Source organism: Mastacembelus armatus, chromosome 17 (genome assembly GCF_900324485.2).
Source record: "Mastacembelus armatus chromosome 17, fMasArm1.2, whole genome shotgun sequence".
In the NCBI taxonomy this organism is placed as follows: Eukaryota; Metazoa; Chordata; class Actinopteri; order Synbranchiformes; family Mastacembelidae; genus Mastacembelus; species Mastacembelus armatus.
The window spans coordinates 14,542,705-14,570,206 of NC_046649.1; the positions used below are offsets into that span (position 1 = coordinate 14,542,705).

General features: G+C 40.6%; 1 protein-coding gene and 1 long non-coding RNA gene across 5 annotated transcripts; one reads left to right on the plus strand and one right to left on the minus strand.

The window, feature by feature from the left end:
- LOC113134891 (uncharacterized) lies at window positions 1-13,550 on the plus strand. 2 transcript variants are annotated; one of them, XR_003296101.1, is made up of 3 exons: window positions 1-87; window positions 11,076-11,187; window positions 13,429-13,550. It is a non-coding gene; the product is annotated as an uncharacterized LOC113134891 (long non-coding RNA). The 2 variants fall into 2 exon arrangements; XR_003296102.1 differs by lacking the exon at window positions 1-87 and adding an exon at window positions 7,127-7,174.
- Window positions 12,549-27,502, minus strand: kctd1 (potassium channel tetramerization domain containing 1). Of its 3 annotated transcripts, none has more exons than XM_026314458.1 (5): window positions 27,490-27,502; window positions 18,997-19,175; window positions 17,804-17,948; window positions 16,077-16,382; window positions 12,549-13,721 (listed from the first exon to the last, which is right to left on the minus strand). In XM_026314458.1, the coding sequence occupies exons 1-5, from the start codon at window positions 27,496-27,498 to the stop codon at window positions 13,560-13,562; spliced, it is 801 nt and encodes a 266-aa protein (XP_026170243.1). In that variant the 5' UTR covers window positions 27,499-27,502; the 3' UTR covers window positions 12,549-13,559. The 3 variants fall into 3 exon arrangements, with proteins under 3 accessions (XP_026170243.1, XP_026170242.1, XP_026170241.1); XM_026314457.1 differs by lacking the exon at window positions 27,490-27,502 and adding an exon at window positions 24,896-25,237; XM_026314456.1 differs by lacking the exon at window positions 27,490-27,502 and adding an exon at window positions 19,979-20,597.

Sequence of the window (27,502 nt, forward strand, 5' to 3'; positions counted from 1 at the left end):
TTTTTATTTTGTTTTATCTCATAGCTTAGACTAGCAGGGTTTTAACTCCCAGAGGACTCCTGCGTAGCAACAGCAGAGATCAACAAAGTAAGTTTGTTTATGTTGGCTGTGTCCGCATGTTGTCGACTTATACATTTCTCAGTCTCCATTTCCTGCCTCTCCTTGCCCCAGGGGAAAGGAGCCCTCTAATTGGATCTTGTTCTAATTGAGCCTAATACTGGAGCTAACCGGAGTTGGGCCCTGTGGCTAATGAAGAGCTGAATCAAAACTAAGCACTAAAACTTTGACTGTGCTTGTGTGTGTGTATGTGGATGCCTGTGTTTTTTTGCTCTACATTCTAACATGAATGCACCATTACTCACTTTGGTTTAGTGTTTTGATATTTACCTTATATGCTATACAACACATCCTTATTTTTAAACAGGGCATAAATAGTTGCGAGCAACACTGCTTTGTCAGATCTGTTTTTTTTTAACAGTTCTGACAATCATACAAACAATCAAAAAAACTCACAGTCATATTCACATATTGCATGCTGTAGATTCTCCACCAGAGGGAGTTGTTTAACTCGCACCATCTACAAGCAAAAAGCGTTAAAGCTTTTAACTTTTAACTTGTTTTATAGCTGCTGTTTTTGTTTGTTTTTCCATTTATATGGAATAAACTAAACTAAACAATTTAGGGTTGTGTCACATTAGCTTTCGAAGGCTATCGAATGTGTTCCCTTTAGAATATTCTATTTCAAGTTTCTTCAGTTTCAGGGTCCTGTTTGCTCATGCTGGCTTACTGTCACGGCTAACTCTGGCACAATGTCTGAATAGAACAGAACCATCATTAATGTTATTAATAAGAATTATGCCTTTCCTACCAAAACAAGTCAAAATGCTAACTAGGAAAGAAACTACATCTACAGGTCAAAAATAGTTTATTTGTTAATAGGTGGCAGATGTTTGGCTGCCACTGCCTGTCTGAAAATATTGTCGCTGCAGCTTTTAGTTGGATGACATTGTCTAGTCTTAGTTTGGTCTGGCACTTTGCATCAATGCTACAGAATGCCCTTGTTCTTTAACTCACCACCACATCAGACACTGTAGCCCTGATGGAAATCCATTTTCAAAGGATTGATTTTTTTTTTTTACTTATTCCCCTTCCCTCTGTCACACTAAATGCCATTTTTTTATAACCATTGGATATAAAATGAAACAAGCCAAGCATATGCTGCAGTTTCAACAGTTGCGTAGGCAACAGAGAAATGGAAATGAATGATGCCAGGTTTGTTGCTGGAGGGCTAGAAAAGAAATGACTTCTCTTTTGCCTCCAGCTAAAAGATTTTCTTTTTTTTATATATTTTTCTTATCTACAAATCATCTTGCCTCTTTACATACAAGCAGATGCATAAACCCACAGAGTGTAAATATACCAAATAGCCATCATATATCTTTGTCTACAATGTTTTATTTAATCACATTCTTCAACATAGGAACATTCCTATTTTTTTCCTAGAGGTTTTTATTTGATCTGCATTCGTATATCACAATTCAAGTCTTACCTGAGGACAGAATGGCCGATCTGCCCTTTCTAGAGGTTCATGGCTTTGAAAACACCACATATTCTCAACTCCACAACAGCTTCCATTTGAGTAGTTTTGTTTGGATCAGACGCAAAGTAATTCACACATAAAACACATCAGTCAAACTGTCAAAAGCAGTATAATGTATCCAATTCACATTTTTTAGAAATGAATTTGTATTTTAACTGATGTAACAGTATAAACAATTGTAATTATTCTTTTTTCTAATACGCAACATAAGTTGTTTATTTATTGTACAAGACATTCAGAATATGGCATTCATAGACTGAACCACATATGGTTCAACATAAAACTTACTTTTTAATTAGCTTTTTTTTAGTTATTACAAGTCCATTTTATGCCTTTTCTGCATGGTTCTTAGATGTTATTTTAAGGAATATCAGCTGGCAAGATGTGTTAGCTCCAGGTGTTGCTCTGGTGAAGGTAACTGTTAGCCAGTTGGTACCAGAAATAATCATGGAAATGATACAGTTTTCACATAGAGCAGACAGTTCACCTTTCTTCTTACCTAGCATTTCACCTCTAGTTTTAAATATCTAGCTTGTAATTGGTGATGGACATTGCTATAACATATGTTCTCAAGTTTCAATTGACCAGCTTTGTGCCATGCAAAGTGGTGTATGAGACGTAAAACTAGTGAATCTTGTGCTCCAGAGTGTGATGTCTGTCCAAGCAGTTGCTGGAGCTGGAGGCCTGAAAGGCACAAACCAATGCTGCAGAGCGTTGGTGACTGCCACCAGGGGCGTGTATCAGTGTGAGTGTGGGGGCGCTGTGGGTGGGGACAGCACTACAGGTGGGGTGAGTTGCAAACCCCTCAGGCACTCTGCCATGTCTTGAGAAGGAGGAGGTATGGTAAATGGTTCCAGAGCAAACATAGCCTTCCAAACCCCCTGCCTTGAGGGTGTAGCCCAAAGGCCAATACAAAGATTGGAAACACATGAAAGAAAAAAAAAAAATAGGTGCGGCTTTTGGTTGCTCTTATCGAACCCAGCTGGATGAAAGTGTTTTCTTTAGAATGTCAGAAATATTTTTTTGTAAAAGACTCAATAGGAAAAAGCTTCTGCTTTTAGATGCGAACAGTTGGACATACATAAACCTGAGAATATACGTGTGTGTTTCATTCAAGGGTAGTATTGTGTTGCCTATGTAGCCCTGCAGCTCTCTTGTTTGTTGACAGTATTAAACAAATGGTCAGGAAACCCATTAATCAGGAGGAATGAAGTGAAACTGTGTGTGCTTATGAGTGCAGAGTATGCGTGCACGTTCTTGTGTGCATGGCCCCTCCCTGGCCCTGCAGGTTTCTCTGGGGTTTCTTGTCACCCTATGTCTTGGAGGTGAGAGGGCGGGTGATAATTGAACACTCCCTGGCACTTTTAACAAATGTATTGAAAGGAGGAATCGAAAAACCTGTTAATGAGATTTCCCTCCCCAGGCAGTGCTCAGGGTTATTATTCTTATAATTTTCTTAATCTAATGAGTTACTCAAAGTTTATTTTCAAATGTATTTCTCCCACTCACCCTATAGGGCTCTTATTTTATTAGCCTCTGTTCCTCAGCAGCACACAAACTTTATTAATAAATCAATTTACAATGCTTAGGAGAGGCTCCTGTTGAGACTCAAGCAGTCAAGATCTTTCAAACCAAACAAACAAGGACTCATAGAGCACAATGTGTGTGAGTGATGGAACAACAACGGCCCTGTACCAAGGTGCACATCTTTGTGCTTGGGTTTGTTTACCTCACAAGATGGCTCCTGGCTTAGGGAATGAACCATGAAAATGGCTGCTCTCCTGTGCCTGCAGCACTCTATATAGATTGGTGTTTTTCATGTGGCAGTTAGGTTGATGTGATATACACCCCAGGGGATGTGCTCTCATTAAGGACAGCAGCTCTGGGCACTTTTGCATTACTTCCTGTGGCCACTGACCTCTTTTTTACCCGTGGGCTTGCTACACCACAGTTCTGCTTCTTGGTCTCCCTGTCACTCCCAACAACGCCCTGAGGTCGTCACATGACTTGAGTGACTCCTGACCTGCCTGGCCTCCTGCAACCCCTCCCCTCCTGTCGGCGAGTCAGTTGGAATGATCACAGACAGTGTAAGGGTCACATGTGCCCCCCCAAAATGGCGGTTATGTCCTTGGGCTTTCGAAGGAAGAATTTTCCGAGTCGACAGTGTCAAAACATCATGTCAGAAATGGCCAACCTTATGTGTCATCTTAAAGCGGTACAGCTACAATATTATTCATGTGGAAAAAGTTTGAGCACTACAGTAAAACTAAGCAAACCATCCATCATTTCTACAATAGTCACTGAGAGCAAATTAGTGATAGAAAGCACCTGTCTGGTTGGACTTTTACCTTGAGTTCAAGCAAAAAAACTTGAGCTGTGCTGCTTGAATGGTCACAAGCAGGATAATAACATTGCTTCGTCACCGTCCTCCCTAAGCCATTTCCTCCATGTTGTGGTTCATTTTAGCCACAAGACAAACTAGCTTAGGAAGAGCACCTAAAGCTGATCTAAGGTCTAAGGTAGTTAATCATTGATCAAAAAAAAAAAAAAACATTACTGTGGACTTGGGGCATTATGCCTCTATGCCTGAAGTGTGCAGAAAAATATCAATAAAAGTCCCCTTGATCTTTTTTTTTTAATTAAAGGTTAAATTCCTGATGCTCCCTCTTGCTGTTGTATTTCAATGGTGACTTTAAACCAAAAATGTTATGGTCATAGACACAATATTAGTACATAAAGAAGATGATTTTAAGAGGTAGGCTGTGTTGGTGGCCCTGCATAGCTGATTGGTGGATTGAGATATCAGACCAGTTCTCATCAGCACCACCCATGCTTATACCTGCAGGCAGAACAATTTTGTCCTCCACTAGTAAGCAATTAGATTATATTCACACACACACATACACACATACACACAGCCTCCACAGACTGTATTCCCCCCAATGCAGCATTCTCTCTTCCTCAGTATGACACTTGCTTCCTCCATATGTGTGAGTTTGTGTTAACACAAGGATGCAAGCAGACGCACACAGAGATACACACACAAACACACCCTGTAGGTAGAAGGTTCCAGTTGGTATATCTCTGTCTCTAAGCCCCAGTTTCATGCCCTCGTCTTATGGTATCCAACCCCCACTTTTTCTGCATCCCCTCAGGCTCGTGTGTGTGTGTATGTGTGTGTAAGATGGCTACTGAACCAAGAGGGCATTGTTTCTCTCCAGCGGGGTTTCATAATTGAACATTCACATTTACGCACTCATTCAAATGGATACTAAAAGTAGAAGTGAAGCACGCAATGATGTTCCACACTTGAATTATCCATGGCGAAAGTGAAACTCAAGATTAAACCCATGATTATTCTTGTGAGGTATGAAGCATGACATCTGCATGCTGAAGATATTTTAGACTAGATAATTACACATGTACCAATTGGAAGCTTTCTAGATTAGGTGCAAACTCCAGTCAGCCTGCATCAGGTTGTATGTTTCTTAGGCACATGTGTGAGTGAAGTAAGGAAAAGAAAAGACAGTGGGCAGCAGGGACAAACCCGTCAGCCACTCAGATCACATCAGGTCTGTCGGGACACATTGGAGCACAGCGAGCCTGATGGGATATGCCCCCCAGGGGTGCGAAGCAGGCCAGATGACATACAGACACAGGGGCAGGCAAAGAAAGAAGGAAGAAAAGAGGATGGCACATTCTGCCTTTAATGCACAATATGTTCATATAACACCGCACATTTGCAAATTGTAACCTTGACTACATTATGTACTGATAATGCAGTAACACCACCACCACAGACATACACTACCATACAATTACACATGCTGCGGCATGGAAACACACATACTCCTACCCCTCAAGCACATGCACATGCCTGAATATGCAGTGATACTGCCTTATCCATGTAGACTGGTTCTCACACCAGATAACCTACATCTTAAACAACATGGCACATATGCTAAAATGAAAGATGAAGGCATGATGTTTATGAGTTGCACAAATACATATGCTTCTGTGTGTGGGTAAATGCACAGACACGCTTGAGTACATATGTCTGCAGGGGCAAAATGGGAAATAGACACTTCTCTTCATGGCTGTTCTTTAATTGGGGCATTTATTGTTTTGTGGTGCTGTTTACTTCATTAAATTAAGGCACATTTAAGAAATGCAGCATGTTTCAAGGTTTATATAAGCAAAATTATGCTTTCAGCCATTAAGTTGCAAATTAACATATCTTTATGACTGTGGGATATGCCAGTTGAAGATGCTGTTACATTTTCACACTAATCAACTTGACTTTAACATGTTGGATTTCAGTTTGATTTGCTTTCATCACAAATATTGTTTCTCCCCTCGGCTGTGTGTGTCTGCACGTTTATTTGAGGGGAGCTGTGTTGGTGTATGCGTGCATGTGAGTGTGGACGCTCGTTTTCTTGTTAGTTGTCCGTGGCACCTTCATGTCAGCTGAACTGTTCTCTTTCTTAGGAAACAAGGAAATGTATGTGTGAGGATGGGGGTGTTGCAAGGACAAAACGAACTAATGTTGAATATTCCGTATTGGTTTTACTGTAATTCTTTTCTAATTCTTAGTTTATTCAATTTCATCTCCTTGAGGCTAGTAGGTATGGAAATGAGGTCTGTTCTTTTTTTTTTTTTTTTTTTTTTTTTTCTGCCTGTGTAAATTGCAGCTATCACCTCAAGCCTTTTGAACAAGATTACCCAGATGGCCTTGCGTGGTATGCCTGAAGTTTTATTTTCCTCCTTTGCCTGCTTTTCCTTCTTGGCTGCAGGGGTAAGGAGAGGGAGCTGGGAAGCCTCCTGAAGCCTCTGGGCAAGGCCAGGAGGCAGCAGCTGTGGCAAAGAGAGATCTGGGGAAAGAAGAAGAAGAAGAAGAAGAAGAGTGAGTCGGGGAGGGAGTGCTGGGGGGTGGATGAGACTGGTGCAGGGGGCGTTGTTGTGTGCATGTGTGTGCAAAGGGGGGGGGCACTAAAATCTAAAGCTGTGAACACCAGCCATTATAAACCTGGCTTGGTTGTCAAGGGGAACAGAATAACCCTTGGAGTACTCAAAACAGGGGGCTGGTGGAGTAGGTATCCCCTGGATGGGAACAGGAAAAACTTAGGGGGTGTGTGCATGAACATATGTTTGGAGTAAGGTGTTGTTTGCAGATACAGCAAAGTGTGTTCCAGTGTAAACATGGCATTACCACATCACCAGTCATATTATCAATAACCTTAAATGTCAGGATTTGGTGAAAGCATGTAAAATAGCAACTTCTTGCCCAGGTGATCATTGTTGTGAGAGTGGTGGGATTTGTCATTGGATTTCCACTCACCATACCCTGGACATAATCTGCTGCTGGTTTTCTGCCCCTAGGAAGAATATGATTTTAATACATTAAGGTGGTAGAGAGATAAAGAATTATGCAGAGTTAAAGTGTTCACCTGTTTATTATTCTTATACATGCAACAGCCTCCATCCACACTAATCTCCAAAAGAACACACCCAACTCCCAGATTGTTGATCTTGGCTTGGAGGCAACGGTGAAAGGAGATTCTCACCTGAGATAAGGTGAGGAGAGGAGCAGGAGGTGGAGGAACAGCATATATCACTTCAAATATACTTACAAAAACATAATACTGGAGGAAACACTGATGAAAACCATGATGCTTTATGTCTCCCTCTGAAATGACACCGATCCACTTGACATGTCTTTTATTTAATGCATGTGCAGTGTTTTTTTGTCATAATTTGAATATAGTTGTTTATATTAGTGATACAACAAAACAAATACACATCATCAGCCTTTTCCCCCATATTGTTGTGTGCTGTTTGATCAAAATCCTCTCATGGTTCATAAACAGCTTGTCAGAAGCTTCTGCCAAAGAGTCAATAGTAGACTATCACTGTTTGTTTTCACTCCCTCCATTTGTTTGTTTTGTTAAGGTTTTGCTCTCCATCATAATGAATCACTTTTTTCATCTTGTTCTTATTTATTCTCATGGCTGGAGGTAGAATGTGGTGGTTGATGAGGGGCTGAAATGAACTGAGCCTTAGCCTTAGCCCGGGGGCTGGCGCATATCTTAGCATAAGTGATGGCCAACCGGAGGGCTAGAGCCTGGCTGAGAGCGCCCTCAGGACAGCAACTCTGACAGATCATGTATTTATAGGTCTGTTGAAAGACCTCTATTGTGTCCCACATAGCCTCAGAGCACATCTGTCCTCTGTATTATAATAAAGCCGCTGGCCCTTACCGCTATGATGGATGGGTGGCCCTCGAATGGCAAGCTCCAGAATCATTAGAGCACTCCTAACATGCAGGTCTACCCATGTGAAAGGTTGGTGCAGGGAGGGGTGCTACTGGTGAGCAATACAGTACAGTTGAGACCTTTTAATCAACACTAGGTAGCCTTTATTAATTCTCAACAAAGAGAGGGAGAGAGAAAGAGAAAAGAAAAAGGAGCTAAGGAAGGGGCAAGTTCGCTTATGTTTTTGCCAAAGGATACATTTGCAATTACCTCAGTGGGTTAAAACGCCCTCAAGGCTTTTTCAGTACAGGTTAGTATGTGGCACCTATAACATTTACAGGCAGCTTCACTGGTCAGATTTCACTGGTGCTGAAAATTTTGCAATAGCCAGCATTCCATCACATCTTCACCAAGCCATATAGCTTCAGTATAAAATGTGTGACCAATAAGCTATAGCCTAGTGCAGCATATATATTAGGAGATTTTTGTAGAAACTATTTTAAAAAATAGAAAAGAAAAACAGAACTTGCTTGAATATGTTCTGCAGCCTCCCGAAAAACAGCTTGACTTTTCTGTGCCTTAAGCCTCACAAGCAGAGTGGTGTTTGAGCTGTTTCCCAATCTCATGTTCTTCTGTTACCTCCGGAGTAGAATATAAATGATTCCCTCTCACTGTACAGTGTATGCCAAGGGGCCTGAAGCGACCATAGTCCGGTCTAAAATTCCTCACTGCAAGCACACCATAACTCAAGGCCTGACTGATAAATAAACAATGGAAAGTGAGGCATGTTGTGGAACACTACCGCAAATCCTCCACTTGGAGCACTGTCACATATTACAGCCCAGGCACCATAAGGTATGATGGTGTCGTCCTTCTGTAGCATGGCACAGGATATATATCACTGTGCAAAACCAGTGGAATATGTACTCCCAGGACCTTTATTAATTATTCAGATGAAACCTTTAATTTTAACAATGGATAACTGATAGAAGGCATTATTTTAAGTAACTAGTAAGATTCTTTTTCACTTCCTATTTTATTCAAGGGGAAATTTACTGATTTTACATGTCAGAGAGCACTACAAAGCCTAATAGAACATTTGTATATTGTCTCTAGAGAAGCTTTGTCAAGCCTGACAAATTTATTTAAGCGACATCTCTTGAGTAGTTGCAGCTTGAACTTGAGGCCTACAGATTTTTAGCCATGTTAGCAGCATGACTCCATGACTCCAATGCCAGTAAAATTTTGCACATTCATGGTCCTCAGAGAATGAACCCTTGTCGTGCCACCAGCATGTTGGCGTTTTTGTTTTTTAATGAAAACTCTCTACTACAACTTTTGATATAGAGATACTTGGTGCCTGTAGGATGCTTTCTAGAGCGTTTGGTGGTCACCTGACTTTTCCTCTAAAGCCACCAGCAACTCAATAATTTCCACTTATCCCCTGTGGATGGATTGGCAAAAAATGTTGTGCAGTCATTAATGGTTCTCAAACAATATATCCTCTCAGACAAGGGTATGCCAGACCTCTTTTGTCTTCTCCAGTGCCTGCTTGGTTTTTGAGTGAATTCAGAACAACAGTTGAATGGGTTGCCATGAAATTCTAGCAGAGGCGTTTATGTCCCTCTCAGGATTAATTTTTATCATTCTCTCAGTTCCTTAAATTTTCTGTACACCATCAAGTCAAAATCTTATTTTATTAACAATAACAATAGCATGCTGAAACAGCTAACTAGTGAGCATGCTCTACATTATACCTGCTTAACATCATCACATTAGTTATCATTATCATTAGCATTAAGGACACCCTCACAGATCTGCAGCGTGGCTGTAAGTCTTAACAGAAAGCTGTTGTTATACACTTGAAGTGTGGAGTTTGACAGGGGGTGTCTAACAAAAGACACTATCAAGTTGCACTATGGGAATTGGAGGATTCATGAGTAGCTGGACTCATTTTGGGGAATTCAATCAGAATATCTCAGGCTGTCCTGTATGAATGAAAAAATTCTCACAAATCTCCCAACTCTCCCAATGGAAGTGTAATAATAACTCACCGGAGTATCCTGGGATATTAAAAACTATTCTTAAGGAGTCAAACAAACTATAGTATGCTAAAAAATACATAAATAAATAAATGCCATTATACAAGTTGCCTTGGGCTCTTACAAAATAGAAAATTTGGGATTATTAGGGATCATATGTTCAAATGGTACCTCAGAAACAAAAGTAACAAGGATTTCTTTGCATGCAACATGCTTCTCAAACAAGTTGAAGCTCAAGAACCTGTCAGTACAGGCGCTGAGCTAGACGTGTATTTCTATAACTCAACCAACACCACTGTGATATATTATACCACTAGTGAGTGTCCACTGAAATATTATCCTACTGGCGATTGTCCATGTAAGAACATTTAGAGCACCAAAGACTGTGGAGGCATTCATCACAGAGATGAACTAATTTTCCCACTAGAAATAATGACTAGAAATATGTGGCCATTATATTATAATAAAGGTATTTATGAGCCTTCAATCTCATGGCCTCACTATGAGATATCTTTGAAAATTTGAAATCAGCTCCTGCGGCTGAGGGTGGGGGAGGAGAGGATAGAGAGAGAGAAAAAAGGAAAGAGAGAGAGAGCGAGAGAGAGAAAGAGAGAGCAATGGCAAGGGAGAGATGTGGGAGTTGTGTTTTGCTTTTTTGCCAAAGGTAACATTTATAATTATCTTGCTGGCATAAAATGGCCAAGAGGCTTTTTCAATAAAGGTAGGAGGCACCTACAGTACAAAAATATTGCCTACAGATCAACACAAAGAAAGAAAACTGCAGACAGAAGAAGACTTGATCCAAAGTACAAAGTATATCATCTAATAAGTGTATTTAGTTAGGTTATTCATTACGAATAGTAGTCACTGCTTGCACTTGGCTGTAGAACTGAGCACCGTGAGGGCTGATGATTTGAAGATGAGGTGAATGAGTCCATCCAATGACCTTCACTAGTGGTGAGTAAGCAGAGCCTGGGGAGAAAGGGAAAGATTTCTGCAGGCCCTACTCTGCCTTTTGATGACTGGAAATAATCACTGGAGAGAAAGTGAGTGAAAGAGACATGATCAGAGACAGAGCACAGTGAAGAGGAGGATCTCAAATTACTTTATTCTCCTCAAAACCCCTGTCCTCTAATGGACTGGAAGTCAGTTTCTTAATGCTATTCATCTTTTCTCCAACAGGCTCAGTCTTGAGAAAAGGATATCTCTAATTCCGTTTCAAGTGAGTCTGAATCCAGGAAGTGAGAGGAGATGGGATTGGACAGCGTCTCATTATATTCAGGCTGCCCCACAGGTAACAAAGTTAAAAATCACATAGGGTGCATAAAAAGTACTGCTGAATTTTAAACTAAGCACGTGTTCATGCCCTCTTTTACACCAATCTTTGACAATATTTTCTTTTATTTATTATTTATAGTATTTATTAAAGGGATAATTTCATATTTTGGAAATTGCTCACTTTTTTCTTCACTTTTTGTTTGGGTTAGTTTGGTACACACTTATTATTGAGCCTTAGAGGTGTTGATAGGTGGATGTTGGTACCTTGGGACAAAGCCAGATTAACAGTTTCCCCCTGTTTCAAGAGTTTCTGATCAGATCAGCTGTTGGCTGTAGCATCATAGTTATTTTATAGATATGAGAGTGATGAGTGATACCATGTTGTTACATTTTGCTTTCAACAAGAAAGCAAGTAAGCACAATTCACAATTCTCAAGCTATTCCTGTGAATTTTAACAAATTCTTGAAAATGCCCTTTTAAATGTGTTTTGTTTACAAAGAATTTTTTAAAAAATGAACTACATGTGATGTGAATTGAAAATTAATACTGTATTATCATAGTTCAGTTAAGAATATGCTCCGTCAGTGAATGCTGAGTTTAATTCAGTCAAACAGTTTTAGCTGAGAGTCGATGTGTTTCATACCTTCTCTCTGAATACTTATTTACGCAGGCAGAGAAATTTTTGATTTTATGATTGAGAGCAAAGCATTGCTGTATACCACTCACAACAGAGTTACACCTCTAGCCTATGAGAATAACAGTCAGTCAAAAGGGAATCTAGGGCAAAAAGGCCTGAAAGGGAGACATATAGCATAAACCATAGATAGCCAAAGAAAGTGGAGATTCTGCCAAAAGGGATGAAGAGAAGACGACAGGGCTCCGTGTGGGATTTCACTTTGGATTTTGGCCCTGCAGGGATGTGTGGAAGCACAACTGACAGCACTTGTGTGGAGAAGTCGGCTCTATTCAATATAACTAAGTAAAGAATGCCCCATGTAGTCACTGATGCACCGGCATAAACCCTCCAAGGCACAATATTGTCTTGTGAACGTTAGCTCTCTGGTTTTAGAGATCTTAACCACTACATAATGTAAAAGATTTTGCCTCTTGTTTTCGACATGTTTAGCATGCAAGAAAGTATCTTAAGAGTTAGAATAGGTGAAGTAAATTAAAATGTACTATCTAAAATACTATCTACTTGGGATTGGCTCCAGCCTCTGGCGACCCCGAATGTTCCAGGATAAGTGGTAGATGACGGATGGATGGATGGAATTACTATCTAACCACTGTGCTTCAAGTGCAACACTGGGCTGACATATAGTAGCAAAAGTGAAAGCAGTCCCTACAGCAAAATAAAAACAGCAAACAAAACACCATGACAACTTTAGTTGAGATTTATTTCACATTTTTGCTACATTCCTCTTTACTCAAATCTAGGGAGCGTAGGTGGGTCAGTCATCTTAGAAATACTTTATATTCAACTTCATATCAACATGTGCTACAAGTAAACATGATCTTGGAGTGGGTAGTACAATACGCTTTAAATCTGTTCAGTCATGTCTGAAGCAACAAATCTGCTTTAAAAATATTCAATGTAAAAAACACAAACACATATACAATGAAAGGATTTACAGTCATGACTCAGGAATATTATGATCCAATTAAATAATGCAAAAGATGTGACATAATAATTTACTAAATGATTTTCTTTACTGTGAATAGAATGGTCTGTGGTGTCAAATTTGAATGATACTAACGTCAGCTATGTTTTATGGCATAAAATAACTTCCATTAAAGTAAAAAAAAAAAAAAAACACTTCATTGGTATCACAATTTTCAACATCATGTTGTTCATGAAAAAGGATGCTTTGTTGAAACTTAAGTGTTTAAGACAACTGAGACATTCTGTACTGTTAGCAACACATTACTGACCTTTTTACAATGTGGGATAAAAACAGGCTTAGCCAATTTGCCAGTGACACAATTAAATCAAGTCGCTGGTGAGAAGCTATCCAACATACTACTCAGCAATAAAAGCCATTTAAATTTATATGGTTAAACAACAAATCATATTCAACCTAATGTAGGCTCCAAGTTTTAAAACAAACTTTGGGGATCCAGAAGATATAAATCCTTTTTAAATTGGTTTATGGGGGCTAGACAATCACAAATGTCCTTGCAATCTCAAACTTATCAAATGTCTTGTATCTTCTTATGGCAAAAATCTCCTGTTGCACCTCTTTTTTTATTCTCTAGATGGTTCTCAAGTTTAAGAAAACAAAAACATCAACAAGAAAACAAAGAAAAACAGAGTCCACAGAGCTCTGCAGCATCGAGCGTTTGGCTGCCATGGAAAAGTCTAGCACCTCCTACTGCTTGGGAGGTTTCTAGTCCAGCTGCTCCTGCTTTATCCTGTTTGAATTGGGTCCTCGCTGACTTGTCCTCCTCAGTTCCCTCCTCAGGACGTACTCACTAAATTGGGATGAGTCCACGCCTCCTCCGCAGGAGCCAGCAATCTCGAATCCACGTTGTTGGAGACGCTCTAGAACCTGGAAAAGATGGAATAGAAAAAGAGAGGAAAACTGTCAGATGTAATACAGGACACCAGTCAGAGTGATGAAAAGCATCACCAGCACCCTTCATTAGCACTCCAGTGATGGGCAGCACTTACTCATTTGTCTCTGATGGTCAGTTACAACCTGGTAAGATGCCTGATAAATCATTTGTGGAGATCCACCAGCCACCATAAAATTTGTGCTACAACATTACCCTCTAACCTTTTGTCTATTATTACAAAGTGGGAAAGCAGTGAATCATCTGACCCTCCTCTAGGTATATACTTCTAAGTTACTGTAATGGTAAGTCCAGCACTGGAAACAGCATTGGGAGTAAGTTGCAGCAACATACAACCCCTGACTGGAATTTGGATGAGACTTTCACAAAACCAAGATCCTCTCATTTTGCCTCATTTCCATTGTTTACTGGTGTATGTGTGTTTGTGTGCGTAGCTGTTCCTGATCTCGCAGCCTTGCAGACATCTACAGACGTGTCCAGGGGGGCTGTAGGATCACATTCCATCGAAGAGGCCCCAGGGAGCAGTGAGGCTTTCTCTCTGCCACTTGGCTCTGTGTTGGTTGCTTAGCAAGACCCCCCTCTCCCCATTTCTCCCCCAGCCCCCAGGCCCAAGCCTCCGCCAAAACTACAAAGGTCCCCCTACTGCTGGCAGCTCTCTCTGCCCCCCCAACCCCCCTTTTCTCAAAACCCCTGCCCTGCCTCCATTAGCTGCAGATACAGCATCCACCACCGGCGTGCTTTAATAACCAAACAGGATTATGGGCCCTGCCTGGGGACAACCTGCCAGGGAGCATGCTCACTCTCTTTCTCGTTCTCCACGACTCACTCACTTCAGAGACGGGTTTGTTTGTGTGTTTTTGGGAAGGAGATAGAGATTTGACTTCCTTGGATGGTGACACAGTCCAAATCATTGTGAAATCTTTTCAAATATGCCTCTCTTTAACCATTTATTGATGAGTATCTGAGGATTTTGCCATCAATGAATTAATGGAATATTAATATATAATCAGGGAAATACAATATTGCCAAAAACATGGAGAATATATAGGAATATAGAATAAAGATGTTAACTATTTTTTCTGAATTTAACAGCTCTCTTTATAAAAACTTGTTTGAGTTTTACAAGTACAATTTAGCTTCGAATTAATATGAAATCCTTTCTAGATAATATTAATGTGCCAGAAATTGGTCAAGAGTACACTGGCCTTTAGTTCTTAAGGGATTTATAGATCCATCTTTGTATAATAAAGTCTTTAAGTCAAAGTCTTGCTTCCCAAGAAAATACAACCTTCCCAACACCTTAACTGTGTTAATTAATACAATAGTTCGAGGTGTCTTTACTCAACAAAAAGTAACCTATTAGATAAAGCTACTTTTATAACTTTGATTTATTTTGATGTAGAACAACCTCTAGTCTGCACAGCTTTAAAAAATTTCTCATCATCATGTACATATGGATCTGCCCAACTCTATCTTGCTTGGTCATTTATCAGAAGCATCATCTCCTCATGTCTTAAGGGTTTGACTGCATCCTGAATTGCACACTTGCTTTTGCTGTCAGCCAGTTTCCCCACAGTTTGCACATTCATGTGATGCTCTATCATGATTCAAGGTGTCAGTCAATCTTTCATTTGATGGGATGCATTCAACAATTAGCCCCTTTACTGTATCCTTTCAGCAGGCTGATAATGCCTATCTATCCTGCCTATCCTTCAGAGGATCCCCAGTATGGGCTGACACACTAGGGGTACAGGCAGACAACCATTTGCATATACATGCCCACTTAACATCAAAAGTTTAAAACAGTCAAAACCACTTAACTTCAAATGCAACTATTTTTCATCCACATGAAGGACAGAATGCGATTGGGAATAATGTGAGGACCACATTATAAGTGTGGCAAAGGGTTACTTAAGAAGAAACTACAGAATCTGACCAGCTACGCCACCAAAGTGGAAATCATTATTCTAATCAGATCACAGAAAAGTAAAGATGGTGGTTGTCTTGTGTAATGATGGTTTGCTGATTTGATGCTTTGATGAACTCATCAAAGAGCATATTTTTCTGCCAGGCTGTTCTTGTGATTCGATTAGATTAAAAAAGATCAAATTTTGCAATCAGACATCAGGGACTTTTAGAAGTCTACACTATAACAGCAGATGAAAAGAAGTTGAATGAACACATGATCACCTCAGTCACTTACTTAGGCACACAACTGAATGGAAAAATATAGAAACTGTTACTTTAACTTTTTCAGTGTCTAGGCTTATTGAATAATGCTCAGGAATATTAAAATGCTCACACCAACAGCTACCACAAGGTACAATTACCTGGACAGAGTTAAGGTGGCAGTACCCATTGAGTGGGAACCGGATGACGTGCGTGGAGTCATGGTTCCAGCCAGCATTAACGGAGTTGCACATGACATCGCCAATCTCCGGAAACACGTCTTCAATCAGGGCCTTATCGCCGCTGAGCGTGATCCTCTCGCCCAAGTCAGGTGCGACACGCACCACCAAGCACTCACAGGGGCGGGACACACGGCCCAGCTCCTGGTCCTGGCGCCAGCGTTCCAGTTCTGCAAGCATGGGCTGCAGCTGGAAGTATCTTGCTTCCTCATACAGCAGACTGTAGTCCTGTAGGGGACAGGAGAAAGGTGTTGTATCCAGCTAAAACAAACATATGTTCATCAGCCTTTATAAAAAAAAAGAGGAATTTTGACATAGAAACATAGAAAATACTGTATCTTATCTTAAATGTTGTTACTGGATATTGTTGCTCTGTTTATGCCCACTTATTGTGCCAGTGCAACTAGTAACAGTCTTAACATCAATACCAATTGATTTTTAAAGAACAGGCTCGGGGCTTGCTGGTGGCCTACAGAGCTTTAAGGTCGACCATGTAATTGCAATGTCTGGTTAGAGTTGGGGCTCCATCTCTCTCCCATTTCCTGCCAGCGATACTCTGTCTCTTATCTAATAAAGGCAAAAATGTCCAACAAATGCTCACTCAACAGGGCCACATTTAAATATGATGTAGATTCATATTAGTCTAATGACAATTTTGATAAATCAACAACTACCAGAAGAATATTTACCACCTCACCCTCACAGTGAGGGTTTAAAGTTTACAGGTTGTTTCCACAAGAAGCATTAAAACATTATGCCTTGGATTTTAAGGTAGACTGAACTGAGACCTGACGACTATAGAGCAGAATAACCAACAACAGAATAAGGAAATAAGGTTAAGATGTTTTTTGTCAAAACCAGAAAAGAAACACAAAGAAGTTTAAAAGCCACAATTTTACAAAAAATCAGCAGTAAACCCTTGCAAATACACCATTCAGCTAAAATTCCAAAAGATATGGCGTAAAGTGGAGATGTAGTACGACAAGTAACACAGGGTTGTGTGGGGTAGAGGAGCAGATCCTTTACCCGCAGGACTGCAGGGTCTAAATTGCACCACGCTGGAGTTTTTTCATGCTCCTTTCAAAATCTACCCAATGTGAATGTGGCCTCAATCTGAACTTGAGACTGTCTTTTGTCTTTGCTTATTTTAACTGACATACTTTCCACTGATTGAGTCACACTGCGGACAGTCCATCAGATAATGTGGTTATTTGTTTTCTCCCAGGGCAAGTTAAGTAATTACTGACTAAATGACACATAAGAGTAAAAAAGAAGGAATGCTAATGTGTCGCATGCAGTGAGACTCACCCTGGATGGACACTTGGCACGAGAACAGAAAGCATACTACGTGGTCATTCGGTGCCAGAGAGTTTATTTCTATGGCTTTAGCTTATTGTTAGTCTTAGATATCTCAAAGAATCTCTGTCCACTATTAGCTGGAAGGGATTAAATTGCATCTTGTGATGAGTAAATGCATTAGGATTGATCCCTCATATTTTGTTTCAAGCATGGGAACCATTTTCAGCAATTCAAGAGAGACTAGTAACCAAAGGCATTCCACAGCCTTAGCATTCATTGTGTGTGCTAAGTTGCAGGACTGCTGACTGGCTGATGGGACTTTACAGTTTCTAGGATGGACATCCACTCACTTTGAAGTCGTCTGGGATGAGGAGCTTGGACGTCCTGAGGAAGTTGAGGATGTAGCGGAACATGTGTCCATCCCTGTCAATGAAGTAGTGCTGCTTCAGGCTGTCCAGGACTATAGGCTCTGTGCCATCAAAGAGACGACCAATTCTACCCAAAGAGTGGGGAGGGGTGGCATGTTCAGCAGAAAGGAAAGGAAGGGAGCAACATGTCAAGATTAACAATCTCATATTTATTGATTCTCCATGTGAAAGTTTCATAACATGATTAAAAATATACTCTCTAGAGTACTACTATGTTTCAGTTTCCTGCACCCTGTGTAGTGGGAGAGAAGGGATGGAAAAAAAGAGAGGCCAAAATGATACAGTGAAGCAAGAGTGTACAAAAGGATGTGACTCACACAATTTTCTCAGGCTCTGAAATGTTTTGCACACCTTCGCACAGATGTTTAGCCTACACATTACCGAGCACAATACATGCCTCGGCCAGAAAGAAAAACACATAAAAAGAAAGACATGAGGAAAAACAGACAAACAGAAAGAAAGAAAAAGAAAGGAAAAACTAAAAACAGAGGTGGTCTGAATAGGTCCAAGCCAGCTGGTAGCTGGTTGCCTCAGGCAGGGTGCCAGTCACCCTAAGGCCTGAGCTCAGAGCGACAGTGTGGCCTCCCAGCCTCCAGATGGCCTCATGCCCTTTGGGCCTTTACTACTGCTGTGACATCTGTCAGAATAACCAAGTTGCTTTGTCTATGCACTGCATTCTGCACTCCTAGAAACTGTTTACTGCACAAAATAACTATGGGCTTTTACTTAAAGAGGAGACATTTTGTCATAGTACCTGCTAAATCCTGAAGCAACTGAGAAAAGAAGTGATGTGTAGAAAACATTTCAAATTAACTCTGTGTTTCTACAAAGCGCATCCATGAGGTATTTGTGTGATTTGATGTGATGTGACATTTGACTGTTTAATGTCACAGGATGACATTAAACATTAAACAGGATGACATTAAACTGTGAGGAAATTCTGACGGTGGCAAAAACATCTGGCTTAAACTCCCTGTGAGACCCAGAATCTAACACAATTTCTTCGCCTTATAAATGCAAAATTCTACACACACACATTCGCTACTGGCTAAAAAAACACAAACTTTATCTCCATCACACATTTAAAACACAAATACATAGTAGAGCAGACTCACCGGGATTCTGGAAATTTTGTTAAGGTGGCGAGACTGCTGGTATACATGTGCCCACCAACATCGATGTGCACAGGGGCGTTGGACTTGGTGAGCTGTGCAGGTGTAGGGATGCCCTGGTTACTCAAGGGAGACACTGGTGACCGTGTGATCATGGGCCTGGACATGCTGGAGCGATTATCCTGTTTGAAACAACAGAATGGAGAAAATACTATCACACAGGCAGGTTCACATTATAGTAGATGCTTTCAATTCTATTTATCACATAAAAGATAACCATTAGAAAAACCACATGAGGGTTTAATTATCGTAACAGTTCAATAATCAAAATATTTCGACAGTGTAACACATCCCACAGCCAGGAGTGAAAGGGAAGATTTTTTTTTTTTCTCTGTGAGTTAGAGCAGCCTGACCTTGACCTGAATGTTGCCACAAAGCACAAGCATCCACTCCTGTGGGCCATAATCTCCAAAACCAAATTAATTTGGAGCATCAATCTCACAGTCTTGGAAACGTTTAATAATCAAGTCTTGATTTGAATACTGTAATAGGATTTGGAGAATTGTCTCCTGTTAACCTACAAACACCATTAGGAGACAGTTTCTGCTCTCTGAAGAGAATTACTGTACACCCAAAAGTTTCAAACCCTGAGTGAAGATGTGAGAAAATACTGCTGAGGATGACTAGATTTAGATCTAGATTTAGATACTACAAAGATTTTCGGGAAACACTTCAAATGGGTTTAAGGTAAATGAAAGCCGGAAAGCATTAAACAAGAGGACTGTGCGCGCATGATATTGCAATAACGTGACAATAAGTGCGCACTCTGAATTTACAAACTAGCAGGAAGAGAATCTATTGGCACAGTGCATTCAGTAAAAGCGAAGTGTATCAGGTCGCTCCTCCAGCAAAAGTGACCGGTCGACCTCAGTCTTCCAGTCTTTTCTCTCTTTTCCACAGCCAGTGTAGCACTTTACGCGTTTACCTGCGCCGGCATCACTGCGGTTGGAGAGGAAGTCACCGAATGGTCATTTTGCTTGAGCGATGCTGCGGGAACAGGCTCTCCTCTGACTGCGAACATCAGTGAGGGCTCCCTGCACTCCGCTGCTCGGATCGGGAGCCGCTTGAGAGAAGCGTGCACGGACTCATCCACAGAAGTGATTGGACGCGGTCGCTTTCTCGCTTTCTGATGCGTTAAGTCCATGATATCCGTTTCGTCCATTACGGCTCAGACTATAAGTTTAAGAGATAGGACGCGATCGAGTTTTTCCAACACACCTGCCAAATGTGGAGAGGCGTGAAAAGCGGGAGAGCGAACAGCGGGGGCAGAGCGGCGCCGTGGCTGTCACACGGAGCAGCTTCTTTGCAATGGCTGGAAGAAGTCAAAGCCCCCGACAACATTAGCATTGTAGCGCCTGCGGCTCTTTTGGGCTGTCGCTGCTTCAGTGGCAGGTATGTGTGTCGCATTTTCAGAATAAAACAAATCCTGCCTAACAAAATGTGATCGTGCGTTTATGCGAGTCGGGTCAACGCGCACATCTGGACCTGCACAGGCACAGCTGGCCTTTGCCCTTTTGTGGTAATGTTCCCGCGCTCCGTCACCTCCTCCGGATGTTACTACCCATTGTTCAGCAGCATTTGTTTAGCAGGTCAAACCCTGATTCAACACAGCAGTCCCACGAAGTCCACATTTCAATCAGTGACAAACTCAACCAAGCTCCTGGACCAAAATGCCCCTTAACCTGTCCACATAAAGACAGTAAATCATAGTAAACCACTAACAGTTGCATTTTTAGTTGCCTAAAATCACAGTTAGTGAATATGTTGAGAGGTAATAACATTTTTTTCAACATAAATATAAAATATAACTGTCCTTTAAGTGCACAAAGCCACATTATAGCCATTAGCCCATCTTTTGATCAGTATTCCATTGGTTTTGTGTCTGACAAAGGTCTGAGTTACTGTGTTTTAACTGCAGCGTGTAAACACTATCTCGATGACCACATCAGCACTGCAACACCTCCACGCTAATGACATCATATAAAACCAAACCACAACATGTCCAATTTCTGTTCAAAGTACTGCCACAGCACTCTTCTGGTCTGTTTTTTCATAGAAAATGCAGGGAATCCACAATTTTTAATAACATTCAGATTAAAATTAATTAGTTCAACCACTGGCCTTAAAACATCCACATTCCTGATTCTCATTGGCAGTGTGAGTTTCACACCTAGATACCCAATTAGCAATTAAGCTTGCCTTTGAGTGTAGGCCTCCAATGCGGTGTGTGATCCTGGTCTGATTTGCATGCCGCTTGTGCACGCGCTGATAAGCGCAGGCAGCAGCCATACATAGTTTTAAAATTCAACTCCAGAATCCCTCGCAGAAGGCAAAGGGGCCTGCAGGGCAAAAGAGAGAGAAATCACATGGCTGCTCTTCAAAAGGGGACCTGTGTAAGGCAGCCGGCAAAGTGCGTGGGATCACACTCAGAATGCAGGTAATTTGTTCCCTGACTAATTTGTGGAGATGGTGGTGTGTGTGTGTGTGTGTGTGTGTGTGAGAGAGAGAGAGAGTGAGTGAGTGTAAAAACGAGAGTGTGCCTGTGGAGAGTAAGTTCTGAAAACAGCTTGGTGGAATTGGATTTCCTCAAAGCCTTGTCATCGCAAAGGTGGATTGAGTGTAAAATCTGTAAGGCATTATGGAAAATTGCAGAGGAGAGAGAAGAGTGAGTGAAAGAGAACGAGTGGTTGGGTGGGTGGTTGTCGGAATGTGCGCTTATATCACAAAATCATTCCGAGTTGGTGAAAGTAAAGATATTGTGTTGTAGATTGTTTTTTTCTTGATCTGATGTCCGCATCTTCTATCTGTCATTTGCCTATTTAGCTCAAGGAAAGTTCAAAGGTCTCTGCATCACCATCAGTAAACATGATAGAGAACTGACCGCTGATGCAGATTTATCTACACGTGCACTGCAGATCTTCCACACCAGCTCCTTTCCTACCTGTTGCCATTTCCCATTTAGCACCATGCTACAAATGCGACAATGTTTGTTGACGTGTCTAAAGGTTCCAGCCTTTCTGAAACAAACGGAACGTATACGTGTTTAGAGAGTTTGCTCATTTTTCAAGCTTGTGTAATTTTGTTGCACCACGGTATGCACAAACAAATCTAAAACATGCAGAGTGCATCAAAGCCTGGAGTACATAGGCTGCTCCAGTTACAGCTTTTGTTTTTCACTTGTGGTTTTTCACTTACATGCCTTTTATGCAAAATCATCATTTTAACATCTTCCTTTATACATCAAGAAAGAAACATTGTAGCTCTTGTTCAGTGTATAGTAGGCTAGTGTGGGTTGGTAAAAATGCAAGTATCTGTCTGATATTGAAATAATCAAAGGGCCTGTTGGGATCAGCATAAGCAACAAACTAGCTTTCAATTTTCTATCCCACAATGCAGCTCTTCAGTGTTTCGACATATCACACAAGACACAATTAGCATTTCAGATCAGAGCATTAACATTCAGTTCGAGGCAGGCAGACTGGTATTTACATAATCTGGATGGGATGTCTCTGCTCTGGAGCCCATGGCCATTTGTTTCAAATGTCCACACGCAGACAACTACAGACTATGGGTTAACTTCAGTCACTGGCAGCCATAGAAGCAGGAAAATACCAGGTAGTGTGACTGTCATATAACAGAATGACTGGGGTAAATAATGTAAGGTTGTTGTCCGGTCATGTATGTATCACCTTGTAATTTATAAATGGACATTACTCATTATAAAGTGACCACTCACATTGCCCAAGCACACCTGTAATTTGCTAATAAAAACAGTTTAATAAAACGTAAGATGTTATCATCGGTATTTTTTCTCCCGCTTTTTGTGATATACATCTTAAACTGCAGCAGTGATGGTGCTTTCTGGTGTTTTAAAAATGTATGGACTTTATAAATATACTTTTAGTGTTCTGGTATCACAGGGATGTGTACAACATTGTCTCATTTTTGCATCAAACAAATCAAACAAATCCCAACTTCAAACTGATCATTTTTCTTAAAATCATGTTCTCAGTAAAGCTCCAGCAGATCCCCAAGACCCTGAATAGGAACCAGCAGGTATATATAATGGATGGATGGATGTTCTCAGTAAGAAAGGTCACTCTGTAAGTTTGTGGTAACAAATGCAGAAATATTCAGTGTAAAAACTGCTTGGTATGAAAGAATGAAGAAGTTACCTACATAAAAACATTACAAGAGTAAACAAACCTGCTCCCTAAAGTGAAATTAGAATATCTACATAGTAGAGCTGACATACAAGAGAAATAATAACTTGTGATGGCTCTGGATGATCCAATCTCAGTTTGAATACACAGAAGCAGCAGTGTCATAGAACTTCAGCCACATTGTTAACAATGACTAAAAGGAGAACTGATGCAAAGTTTCATATTTGATATCCAAGTCTGAAATCATAGTAATGCTACACCATATAGGCCCATCAAAGGGAAAGACACAGTTCTATTACCAGCAGGCCTCTTCTTTGTGGAGTTACTGTAGCAGTACATCAGCATGACATCACAGATAAGGAAGTTTGATCAGCGCTGTGTTGCTCCAGGCTGTTGGAGACGGTGGCGCATGTTCACTAGCAGAGACCAAAGTGTCCCAGGGCACGGGAGTGGCAGAGCCATAACATGAAATATAATAACAGTATTTCTCTCCCAGGAGTTCCACTTAAAGTTAAGCAACTCTAAGTCAGAGCAGATGGTGCAGTGTGACAAATGTGATGTGGACTTACAGATTTGTCTTATAAATATTTGTCTTTTGCCAGACCAGAGTCTGTTTTTTGAAGTGCAATTTGACTGGGAAACAGATGTACAGATCCTGTACATACAGTAGGGCAGTATAGTTTTGTTATCACAGCGCCATCAAGTGATCGGACCTGACATCTCAACATCCCATTTGTTCAGGCGCCCCCTGAAACTATAGGTTTTCAGTACAGGTGATCTAAACTTAGAGGATTTTGTTTATAATCTTAATAAATATATTTTAAAGTCTCATCCCTCTCAGCGCAGTGGAAATAACCGAATATGCAATCAGTTTTTGCTTGGCTTATAATATACAATTTTGAACTTTAAACTTTATAAAGAATAGTAGAGGTTTATTTACACAATAAATGGACCCATAGATAAAATAGGTCCAGATTCTTACTTAGTAAACTATATTTGCCGATTTGCATCCGGACCTTGGAGTTGATTACGCACGGCGCGGTCACGGAGCCAAGATAGGAAAGGAAAGGGCAAAATTTACTCCTGTTTTTGTCTTCGTTTACAAAAATAGGATTCTCTTGACACGGCTACCGTTTCAGTTAAAGGAAAATCCTCAGGTTCTGCATTGGCGTGTTTAAAAGGTACACCCTGTATTACAGAAAAAGAAAAACGCCTGCGGCAAAATTACTCCACAATGGCGTCTTTCATCAGAAGATCTGGGGCAGCCAGGAAATAGAACTCACGACAAAACTGACTTCAGAAATCTTTATGGAGGAGACAAACGCAGGTTTGAGTAAGTTAAGAGCAAGTTATACCGCAACAGCGGCACGGAGACGGTGATGTGTTGGGAGGTGAAACGCGCCAGGAGCGGATTCACACGGTGGATAAGTAGTGTTTGCTCGACAAGATCTTAGTCTAATCCGCTGTTCGTTTAGATCAGATGCACTAAAGCCTCGTATATTGTAGTCACCCGTATACATATGTACAGTAACTAAGGAACAATAGCCAGGAAGTGGTTAAATATTTTTAAGAACTGTACCACTCGAATCGCTTGGCACATGCGTAAAAGCTGCTGCGCCTCAATGTCCCAGTCCATCCAGCCTCGGAAATAATAGCAAACCAAATAAATCTCCGCTTACCTGAAACATAGAGTGGCATAAAGTATCTTTTTGTGCACCTTTTCCCTCCGATTTGGCCAACGATCTGCTTCTCTTCCTACACCAGTGAGAAATGCAATAGCTTGGCTAAGGTAGACAGAACAAAATACAGAGAATACTTGCTCCAGGGCTCCGAAACCCCTCAAGGCAAAGATCAGGATACAATTAGCTCATGTCTCTGCCCCAGTCTAAACCAATCTGCAGAATAAAACTGCGAGCAAAGGAAGAGATCACAGCAGCAGTGCCTCAGTCTTCGTTGAGTTTATGTTTTTATAAAATCAAATAAAGAAATCATTTTTTTCTGCCTTTACAACACCCTCACTCTTCCTGCCTCCAACTTGCCTATTGCCTCCCTCTCGCAGAGAAGCTGATTTTAATCGTTATGATTAGTTTTGATGTAACGTTCCCTCAGGCGATTTCTACAAATGGATGGAGTGTTTCTTTGCCAGGGAGGAAAAGCAGCAGATGATGATAATTATATAGATTGTTGGTGGAGTCCTTTGATTTTTTTCCCCCCACTACCTCTCAAACATCTAACCTATCTAGTCTGTTTCTTTAACACATGCCATGCACACTAGGCCTACATGTGCATCAGACAACTTGTTGATTAGCCTGGAATCAACTTATTACATTAACAGAATGTGGTTAATGAAATTCTCACTTTGTAGTTTCTCCTTTCTCCTTCTTTTCAGTCCCTTTCCTCTCTTTGGACACCCTCCAAATGACGTAGTTGTATAAATAAGCACTTGCAGCTTGTCTTGCCCCAATCAAGTTTGAATCAGTGCCTGAGGGTGATGTGCGAGCTCATTTCAAATGTTCAGCCATGCATGATTTCAGGAAGATTGAGGCACTTCTGAAGCTTTTAGAATTACACGGGGAATGTAGACAGTGAAGGAATTAAACGTTTAAAGTCATTCCTTTTTTGTTTTAAAGATCTCTTCATGTAAACATAAAGAATTACCCTGTCTGAGGCAAGAGTGCTATTTTGTGCACACCTGGACAAAGAACTGGCAGTTATTTCTTGACATTTTCAGCAGTTATCCTCAGTCATGCACGATAGGAAAAAAGAAATAAACCTTTGAAATACCCACTCTTGCGCCCCCTACTGTTTATAACAGCACCTGAGAGTAAATCAGTTTAGCCATGTTATTGTAACATTATCAAACATAAGAAAAGAACATGGGGAAAACATTCATTTGAGACAAATATTTACAAAACAGGCTGTGTATTTAAATGTTCATCCAGGGAGAAAACTGAATCCAAGTTTGTTTTGAAGTTCAGGCAACAGTGGCATTTGAATGCCACGTCAAGGGACCAGTGAATGAAGGAATGATGAATGCAAGCAAACAAACGAAAGCTTTTTCCAGTTCTCTTCATCAAAAGATTTCCCTTCTCAGAGCATCTTTAACAGATGATAAACAGAACTACTTTTGAGGAAGAGCCAGCTATCAGTTGTCCATCCGATCCTGAGACCATTAAACTTTCCACTTTTTGACCAGCGTGTCCCACAGGAAGACAAACACAGGATTGAAGTGTTAAAATAAAGTTATTTACCCCTGAGGTTACCAGCTGGTGCATGATAAACCAAGCCTCCACTACCAAGGCACACATATTTATGCCATTAGATAAACTATAGTGAACAGAGAACGCCTCAGGCCTTAAAATCTCATACGTTATCCATTTTCTATGCAAATGGAGCCCATTCATAAGGGGATCCTCTCACTTTAGTATTTAAATTGTTGTTGAAACTAACCAGTAGAGATCTTTCAATGCATGTGGCGCTTAATGGCAAAAAAGCAAAGCCATTGTTTTAGTGCTGCTGAGGACGGGTAGTATTTTCCTTGGATCTAACTGTTGCAGCAGGCGAACACTGGCTGGCTGCGCCATATTTTGGTGAACAAATTATCCAGATTGGTTGCAGATGTGAGTTTGCCTCAAACAGAAACTTCCTACCATGAATGACATCATAGGGTTATAAAAGCATACACAGAAGAAATGTAAGAGGAACCCTAGAAAACATATTTGGCTTGTTGGAATTTTGTAGAATTGAGTGCGGTAATTAAAAGAAATAATTATTAGTTGCAGCTTAATGCATAATAACTCATTCTTCCTCTTACGAGTCAAAGCTTGAATTCAAAAACAATAAAACACACCTTTTCTCAAGTTATTACATGCAGCTGTTTTGCAGATACACCTATCCTAGTCTGGACTGACCAGTAGTGTATGGTGTCTAATACATGCAAACATTAAATAGAACTTGGTGTTGAATAGACATCAATTTACTGTCTCTTCTTTATATAAGTTGTCTTTGGGAATTTACCATTATCCTAATATGTAAATATTTTTATCAAAAAATGATTTTCACAAGCTGGGGTTTGATATAGTTAAAAGACTAAAGGCTGTGTGCTGTCGAAACATTATTCTAACATACTCCAGAATTTCTGGTATGTGCAGTTTGAAATCTCCTAAGCATCTTGGCAAAACACCTTTGTAACCTTCATTTCTATTATCAGATAATATTCATATGGCGAAACCATGTGAACAGCTACAGCACCTACTGAATGACACTGACCTACCTGCTCCATGAAT